Here is a 10,000-nt window from a genome sequence, read left to right on the forward strand (position 1 = left end):
CCCCAACAATAGAGACACTTTGGACACTCATTCCCCCACCTCTCCCCCCTCCATAGAGCCATCACCACCTTCAATCACTTCACCTACAACACCCCCCTCCTCACCCCACACAAAAGAGGATTTCACACCACCTCCTCCCACCACAACTCTTCATATTCATGAAGCAGATGTGAGGAAGCAGTTTAAGAATCTGAATGCTCGGAAAGCTCCCGGCCCAGACGGTGTGTCTCCTGCCACCCTCAGACACTGTGCAAACGAGCTGGCCCCAGTGTTTTCTGGCATTTTCAACTCCTCACTGCAGGCATGTCATGTGCCTGCCTGCTTCAAGTCCTCCACCATAATCCCTGTCCCCAAGAAACCTAGGATCACTGGACTAAATGACTACAGACCCGTGGCTCTGACATCTGTGGTCATGAAGTCATTTGAGCGCCTAGTTCTCTCCCATCTCAAGACCCTCACGGCCCCCCTCCTGGACCCCCTGCAGTTTGCATACAGAGCCAACAGGTCTGTAGATGACGCCATCAACATGGCCCTACACTTCATCCTGCAGCATCTGGACTCCCCAGGAACCTACGCCAGGATCCTGTTTGTGGACTTCAGCTCTGCCTTCAACACCATCCTTCCAGACCATCTCCGAGGCAAGCTTTCCCAGATGAATGTGCCTGATCCCATCTGCCGGTGGATCACTGACTTCCTGACGGACAGGAAGCAGCATGTGAGGCTGGGAAAGAATGTCTCGGACTCCCGGACCATCAGCACCGGCTCCCCTCAGGGCTGTGTTCTTTCTCCTCTGCTCTTCTCCCTGTACACCAACTGCTGCACCTCCACCCACCAGTCTGTCAAGCTAATCAAGTTTGCAGATGACACCACCGTTATCGGACTCATCTCGGACGGGGATGAGTCTGCCTACAGGAGGGAGGTTGAACGTCTGGTGTCCTGGTGCAGCCACAACAACCTGGTGCTGAATGCCCAGAAGACAGTGGAGATTATTGTGGACTTCAGGAAGCACACAGCTCCACTCCCCCCCATCATCCTGACTGACACCCCCATCACCTCTGTGGACTCGTTCCGCTTCCTGGGTACCACCATCACCCAGGACCTGAAGTGGGAGCCCACCATCACTTCCGTCATTAAAAAGCCCAGCAGAGGATGTACTTCCTGAGGCAGCTGAAGAAATTCAACCTGCCAACACGGACGATGATGCAGTTCTACACTGCAATCATCGAGTCCATCCTCACCTCCTCCATCACCGTGTGGTACGCTGGAGCCACTATCAGGGACAAACAGAGACTGCAGCGTGTTGTGCGCTCTGCTGAGAAGGTGATTGGCTGCAGACTCCCATCTCTGCAGGACCTGTACACCTCCAGGACACTGCGGCGTGCAGCTCGGATCTCAGCTGACCCTTCTCACCCTGGACACAGTCTGTTTGACCTGCTCCCCTCAGGCAGGAGGCTCCGGTCCATTCGCACCAGAACCTCTCGCCATAAGAACAGTTTCTTCCCCTCTGCTGTCGGACACATGAACAATAACCATATGACTGTTCCCACCACTAACACATGACCCTACGCTGTGTTCACTGCATCATTCCATGTTTGGCACTGATCACCACCTGCACTCATGTATATATCATGTATATATCTATCCACTTAGCACTTTTAATTCTTATTCTTATTTTTATATTTTTATGACAGTATGGCAGATGCGACAAATATTGGAAATAAATCCACAGGCGTTGTAGTCCTGTAGTTAAGGAGCTCTTCTCTGGTGTACGAATATCCAGAGGAGTGCCCAGACACAGAAGAAATGCACAAAAACAAAACAAAAGTAACGCACTGAAGCACCAGGGCGACCATCCGCGGCGCCATCTTGGTTTTGGTCTCAATTAAGCTGTAACCAATAACAATAACATCAATTTTTTTTAAAAAAACAGCTTTGAATGATTTTTAATAACCACGTGTGATACACAGACTCTAGTCTCTTTGATTAACGTCTTGGGTGTATGCTCACTGTTGTTCCTTCGATTACCTCACCCGCCATTTAAGGGCTTTTTGTTAGGAAAGCTTTTAACCATCTGTCCTTCAAAGGCGTAAGCATGCGATGTATACGACACATGGACACGTCTATAGTGGCACTAAAATCCATCCGTGTCGTGCCTCTAGGTACTAATGCATTTATTGTCTAAGTATTATTATCATGTTTAATTTTTGTATATCAAGTAAAAACAAAATACACCATTTTATAGATTTAAAAAACAAAAGAATTAAAAAAAATATCTCTCAATCAAGTTAGCTGTCAACTGACAATTATAGATTTAAAGTGAACTGATGATTCTGTTGTTCTAACATCACTACCAGACATTTTCAGCCCCATCAGCAACACATAAAAATACTTATTTGTAATATAAATAATTAACCTACACAGCCTAGTGTGTAGCTTTTTTAGAAGAAAAGTGATGCACAAGAGGAGTGAGCAGTGGTGCAATGCATCCGCCTTTTGAAATTGGCGCTCGTTTTAAAAAACAATATAATAAAAGGGCTGCTTGAGGTGGGCATTCAGGATGTAGAACACTGTTTACTGTTTGACATACTGTACAACCCTTCAAAAAAGCCTGTCCATGGCCTCAGTAGTGACTGTTCATCCATGTGTATTAACTAGAGTCTAGAAATAGCCCGTGCACTATTAATTCTGATGGTGAAAGAAGTCTATATTGAGGGGACCACATCCTCTCGGCATGTGGAGATGTTGTGAGGGGGTAGATGGAGGTTGGAAATGTCACTCCAGAGAACAAAGCACACTTATTCATCACTGAACTTTTGCCCAAGATATGTGTGCACTCAAACACCCGCAAACAGTTAAGTCGCCTTGGTCTTTCCCATAAAATTTCACTGAGGATCACTTTGAGAATACTAATACCTGTGGATGTAATTAAAACGACTGAAAATAATAACAACAGCTAGAAAGGGAAGGAAACTTAAATCTTTTCCAGAAATGTGAGCAGACGTACACACCAAGGTCTGCAAGGGCACCAGCAGTCTTTACTAATTCCTAAAGCCCTCTGGCACTGGTACAGAGTGAAAGGGACGCATATGTAGCTTTACTGTCAAGAAAATCACTGGATCCTTACATTGTTTGGACTTTACATATAATCCTTTCCATTGATAAAATTATGTTGAGTGTGCCTGGCTGGAAATCCACAAGTACAGCGCTTTAGCACACATGCTTTTTCCCTTCTCTGGTTTTCCTTTAATTTGCAAATCTTGTAATCTAAGCCTAGAGCTGACTGAACCGACTTCTAAACCAGCACTGCTATAGCAGCCAAGAGTCCAATCTGTTTTCCATTTAAGTGTCAGGACGGCATCCTTTTTGGTGGTTAACAAAAGCTGTTATTTCAAAATGATTATATGCTAAAAATTGTGCGAGGACCTTAGTAAGTTTATGAACAGGCCCGATGGAAAGTACAGCGCCGCACCCGGAAGCTTTTTTCCTTCTTGTCTTTGACCAAAGTGTTATTTACCGAGCACTTCTGTAGAGGGAAGGACCAGGCTGTGCCATTCAGCCAGAGGTCAGGGTTTCTGCTTTTCAACACAGTACATGTTTTCAGCATTAGTGTTGAACGACGCCTGGGTGATTTGCCAAACCGTCAAAACGCTGCCTGTCTCAGTGTCAGTGAGGACATAGGAAAAGCAGAAGCAATGGCAATGGCGTCAGAGAGACAGTGGCGGCAGTTCCTGGAAAACATCAAGAAGGTGGTCTCCATCGAGACCCAGCTGAAGACAGACTTCCTTATTTCATTTCCTGGGGAGGATATATTGAGTTAAATTTTGTGTTGCTCTGGAAGAGCAGCATAAGTAAGTGGAAGAGGGGGGAAGAAGGGAGGGCACGAACTGGGTATAGAGAAGGGAGTGCAAGATGCCTCAGGGTCTGTCACTTTTGAAGTAAGTTTTCTTGCACTAAACAAAGACATGACATTCCCAGGCCTAACCCTAACAATCCCAGGCTTCTGCACATCTGCTCCATCACCCTTCTCCCAGCCTGTGGGGCATTCAGGTACTGCTCGCATTCCAGCCACACTGCCACTAATAGTCACTAAGCCCACATGGGTGGCTCACCTCAAGTTGCATGTGAAGGGTTCGTAACAAAATGTTGGGTGTCCTTTGATGCCTCTTATTTTTAAAAATGACTTTCAGATGGAGCATTTGTTGTCCTTCATAACATCACCGAAAGTAAAACACTATTGGCAGGTTTTAAAGAAAGGACGGCTAAATCCCATGAGACACAGGTTGCTTTAGTTTCTCACTTTCCAGTAAGTGCACTTTTAATTAGAAAGTAGATGCCTGTCTTTACTAGGCAAAGACAGAGCTTAACGGGCATCTAGTCTTTAAGTTTAAGACGACATTATAGAACATCATTTTTTGCCCCTCCACTAGTTAAGCTGTGGAGGGGCACTTAGAATAGCACAACATTATAGCAGAAAGATGTGAATCTATAATTCATCACTTATAAACACAGGGGAAGCAAAGTCACTATTTTGCATTGCAGTTTATGGGTGACCGACAGGAAGTGATGTCAGTTTTATAACGAAGCCTGAACTCACCCAGAGGACCCCGTGCTCTTGCAGACCCCAAGGAGGGGCCTCTTGTCAGCAAAACTGTCCAGCTTTACAGGACCTGAGGAGGAAGAGGAGTCAGAGGAAGAGCCAGATGAGAAACAGCAGAATCTGCACACAACAAAGAGAGACATTCTTTACCAAACATGTGAGGGCTCGAGCACTCCCCACCCTCATACAACAGGCAGGCTATTACCATGGCAGGAAACGTGCTGATTACATTACTATGGTTGCCCCATAATCCAATTATGGTTGCAAAATATTTTTTGATAAATGGAGATTTTTTTTCCCCATCCAAAACATGGAATCACTTAATTTAAAGACTTTGTTTGCTAGTTTCCACTGATTTTCTACTGTAAATTTGAGCTTAAAGAATAAATGAAGCTTGATGTAAAATTATTTAAAAAAAAAAACAAAACATTTTTGTTCCTCCAAAAAAAGTTAACAAAACTCGAAAATGATGGAGAAATCTTACTGAAAATGCAAAGTCCAGTGGGCATGTGAAAAATGAAGAGAAATCATGCTGCATTAAGTATTTCTGATCCCATATTTTCCCTAATTGTCTCATTTTTGAAGTTTGGCAAAGGATAAGGGGACTGAGTGGATGGGGGTGCTTAGACTGAAGAAGATGTTACCCTTTAGAGGACTGTAATTTGAGGGTTGACAGCAATCAGCCCAAGTTCCTGTGGTATGGCATGAGAGCAAACGTGCCTTCCGTACCAGCCTTTAACACTACCAACAGGATCCTTCTCTCCTTTCATGTTTCTGTCATCAGTCAAGATATTGAGCCGGAACATAAATATGCTCCTTGGAGACTTGGTGAATGGCACATTTAACTAAAAAAAGAAAACATTCTGGGAAGATGCATAGAGCAACTTTGATTTGATTAATATTGCAATGAATAGTAACAGAAACAAGTAAGTGTATGTTTAAATAATACTATGACATCGCCCGAAACATCAGGCTACATATTAAACTGCATGGCATTTCCTCTAGCATGAAGACCAGAGAGCATTCACAAAGTATCTCCTCAATGCTCATTTGTTGTCAGACAGAGAAGTCATTGCTTCATTTTCCAAAACAACAAAAGATCACAGCTCGTAAACGAGATGTGGATAAACGCGTTTACTTCATTTGGAAAACCAGCTTTTCCTTCTCTATTCCAGGAAGGAGGAACCTTTCCTTATTATAATCAACACCTATTTTCAGGGCTTTACGAGTCCACCCACCCACAGCCTCATATCCCAGACAATTGGCCTTTTAATGGCTGGCCACAGTGCAACACTGTTTGCACCCTAACAGATTACAATCAGTGTCCTTCCCTGCAGTGGTACAATTCATATTTATTTTCTGCTGAGAGAATTACTCCCCTCATGTGTCGGGGCTATCTGCTGCTTCTTATTACTGTGGTTTGCTTTTATCCACTTCCAGCACTCCTCAAAAGCTGCCATTGTGTGTTGTTGAAATCTGCCAAAAGACTGCAACATAGACGGCGAGCACAAAGACGATTTTCTCACCGGAAAAAAAAAAAAGCCACAAACCATCTTTCACAGAACCGATTGACACCTGCAGGGATTAAATTTAAACGTCATGTCTGTAAAGAGTCTCATCAGTGGAACAAGTCGACCATTTGCACCATGACTTTGAGAATATGTGAACTGCAATTAATACTGCATTCAACCTTCCATGAGTAGAACCAGTGCCACATTTGTTTGTCATTACTGGGACTATTTCACTTACATTACAAATGAAATGAAATGCTTTAACCTTGTTTGTAATTCAGGTCATATAAAACAGCATTAGGTAAGCAGATCAAACGTGCATTCACAGAACATCATGGGAAATGTTTCCTTCCAAAAAGAAATGAATCTGAAAGTACTGTTCAATATACTGATTCACAAAAATTCTCATTTTCCTCCTGCATTGTAATTTTCATTTGGACCACACTACATTACTCATAAAAGCAAATTGTGAGTAATGTAAATCACAAAATGCTGATTTTGAAAGCCTCTATTACACTTTCCAAATCTGCGAGTCAACTTTAGGGTGAGTGACGGAAATCTCCCTATCAGATAGTAAGAGAGGGGGTCTATGCAGGAGGCTCCGCGTGCCAGTCTGTTTTTTGTCCTTGAGGAATTTACACTACAACGCACTAATTATGCATGTGCATGCATCCAGGTGGTGGATATGGAAGCACACGCCACTTGGTGAAGCTACAGAGTGTTATTCAGGTGCTGTTTGATCGCTTCAGATGCCAGACTGCAGTTTCTATGTGGTTTCCTTGCTGTACTTAAAGTTCATCTCAGGTTGAAGCAGCCACTGTGGTCTGTGTGATCTCAGCTTTTACATTAAGCACTATGAGCTTTCTATTGTTGCCCTGCAACAAACTGGCAACCTGTTCAGGGCGTACCACGCCTGTGGCCCCATGTCAGGCTCCAGCTCAAGACCCTGAATTGGATGAGTGGACGAAAATGTTTTTCTTTCTACTTCCTTTTTTTTAAAAAAAATAATATTCACTAATTTTTCTGAAATAAAGGTATCCAAAAATTATCATTAATAATGAACAATGATTCTTTTTCAATGTTTGCTAAAAGAAGATTTTCTGTGGCATCATTTTGTAGCAATCATCCTTGTCAGGTTACCGCGGCCCGTGTGTTACATTAATGATATAATACTAACGCAAATACAAAACTCAAATTTGATCAAAATGCACTTGGGATACCCTTTGTTTGGCTAAACTCTTCATGACAAAAGGACACCAATGCCTGCATTACTAGTAATATGGACTACTGACTGAGAGCGGGCTAACAGTAATCGTAGATTTACGACAACATTAGGATGAGGAACCAAGGAGCACTCTTTAATTTTAATGATATAGCACCACTTAAAATGCCCACAACCCAAAACTACATTACAATAGGCCATCCGAAATTTAATTTTAAGTGTTGACCTTGGATGCTGAAATCAAGTTAACCAGAGTTTTTTTTCCAGGACAGACATTTCCGAATTATGCTGAAAAGACACTTCAGGAGACTTGCAAAGGAAAAATGTTTAAATGAACTTCCTCGACATCCCTGTGTGGTTTCAGAAGAGACATTTACTGTTAAAAAAAAAAAACTCAGACAGCATCTGAAGGTGGCACAACACGAGCTGAGATTTTATCTACTACAAGGTATAAAAGCTTGTGTTTCACAGTTGAATGCAGTTTCTTCTGAAACAGATATGTAGATGTGGAACTTTAATACCACTGATACCATAAAGAAAGCTACATAATGATCAACAGCATTAAAATCACTGATGGATGGAAAACATTGACCATCTCATAATTTCAATCATGCAGTGTGTTTATGAAACCTAAGGTCCTGATATCAATGCAGATGTTACTTTTGATGCGTAATACACAGCTGAACACTGTTGTAGACTTAAACAGCCTTTGAAAGCAAAGACGCTCAATGACAGTAGCAGCCTCCTCTACCAGCCAATGTGGGCTGCACACTGCAAAACACCATAAATAGCCTGTGCACAAAATACAAATCTCACAGCACATTACCCAAAAGATCCTGCCACCAAGCTAATACCTTATAAAAATAACTAAAGGAACCCATCTCTACCCTTATAGCAGAGATGTGAAAAATAATGACACCTGCTGTGTTTGTTTTTCTGTGTTTCCTCAGCAGAAATGTTTCTCAGCAGCACCGATAAAAGAACTGACAACAAATGTTGTCAACTTCACCTGGCGATGGTTTTAATGCTGTATAATCATGTCATCACTACTGTATAATTATTCAAGCAAGAATATGCAATATGTGCTTAACTGCAGGTAGGTGCATATCATATTCAAGTAACAGTACTGAAAATACTCACTGTTATGAGGAGCTGGCAGAATCCGAGCAGCTCGCACTGGACCATGTCGCACTGAGAAAAGCTCTTGAGCTTCTCCTGCCAGCTGAAAAAAAAACATATATTAGACTTGAAAGTAACAGAAGTTCACAAATCAGCACAATAAAAGAGGTATTTTTACTCAGTAGTACAGACCAGGATTAAAAAATGCAAAACAAAACGTATTTAGGTATTAGGCCGTTCGGAGATCTTTATGTCCGGCCACGTAGGGAACTGTTTCAAAACACACGTTTCTTTTAAAGCGTACAATTTCTTGTCATTTTTTTTTTAACCTATGATCTGATCTGTTCACACTAAGAAAAACAACACGTTTTCTCGCGGTGTAAAACTACTTTTCATAGAAAATGGCAGGGTGAGGTAGGGAGGGAGGATGGGGAACATCCACATGGTGGTCTGGTTGTTAAGCTCCAGCCAAACCACGAAGTAAAATCCACCAAGCACAAAATAAAAGTCCCAGTGGCATCACAACACAAATGAGCTGACTCCACTTACAGAGCCAACAAGGAGAGGTTGGGGATGTGGGTTAATGCCAAGTGGGCAGCAGCCCATAATGCCTCTGTAGCAGAATACATAAGAAACAGCCAGTGCGTCTTAACATAATTCAGAATTATCTTTGATTTCTGATTTACTGCATACAATAGAATGATGGGAGACCCGTAGCTGAATGTTTCATTAACCTTTATTATTTCCACGGTGTCTGTCATCTTTAGCAGTTTTTGGATTTATGCTGTAAATTATGTTTCCATCATTTCATTTTTCATCCACTACTTCAGGTACTGGCTTTCTTAATTAACCACCCCATGACTTCTTTGTTGCCAAGATTTTGTGTTACACTATATTAAAAAAATTAAATAAATTTTTTAAAAATAAATAAATAAATAAATCAGAATTTTCAGCTACTATATCATCTTTGGAGGGAACTGTGCATTTTGCATTGGGGGCAATGGGAACAATGGGGACGATGGGTTCAATGCAAAGTTCTGTATTTTATGTTAATTATGGCAAATGATTCTTTTTTCACTTACGTCTGCAACTCTTATCACATTTTTAATGAATCTGTCCACACTGAAAAATTTAATGGTCAAAACTGTAATTTGGTTTTAATCTAATGATGGCAGTGTCATTAGTGCAGCAAGACCAGTAGCCACAAAACAGGCTTCAGTCCGACTTTGAGAAGGAAAAGTGGACAGTGGAAAGGATAAATAAAATATTTCACTCTACCACGAGTCATGCTCACAAATTAATAAAACACCCTTAAATGTGTGTAAATGACCGCAGTAATTCAATTTTCTCATTACAAATATGCAGTGTATTGTAGTTTTTCCTTAATAAAGTCAAGGCTAACATTTTCATTTAATTTGTTTCACCTGCATTTTATTTCTTTTAGTTGCATAAATATTTGATGATATCTTAGGTAATTTCCCACCCAGAAATATGAACCACATGGAGTGAAATAGCAGACTTAATTTAATAAATTAAAAGGCAAACAAAACA

General features: G+C 41.6%; 1 protein-coding gene across 7 annotated transcripts in view; it reads right to left on the reverse strand.

Moving 5' to 3' along the window:
- The window catches only part of bcas3 (BCAS3 microtubule associated cell migration factor), a 322,176-nt gene that overhangs the window by 298,147 nt on the left and 14,029 nt on the right, over positions 1–10,000 (reverse strand). For all 7 annotated transcript variants that reach the window (XM_042224209.1, XM_042224204.1, XM_042224203.1 and 4 more), the window contains exons 6-7: positions 8,471–8,552; positions 4,595–4,667 (exon numbers count right to left, since the gene is read on the reverse strand). In XM_042224209.1, coding sequence (XP_042080143.1) covers positions 4,595–4,667; positions 8,471–8,552 — 155 coding nt within the window. The remainder of the gene's footprint in view (positions 1–4,594; positions 4,668–8,470; positions 8,553–10,000) is intronic.

The sequence above is a fragment of the Haplochromis burtoni genome, unplaced genomic scaffold, assembly GCF_018398535.1.
Source record: "Haplochromis burtoni strain Fernald_Lab_line unplaced genomic scaffold, NCSU_Asbu1 Contig_132, whole genome shotgun sequence".
Lineage (NCBI taxonomy): Eukaryota > Metazoa > Chordata > Actinopteri > Cichliformes > Cichlidae > Haplochromis > Haplochromis burtoni.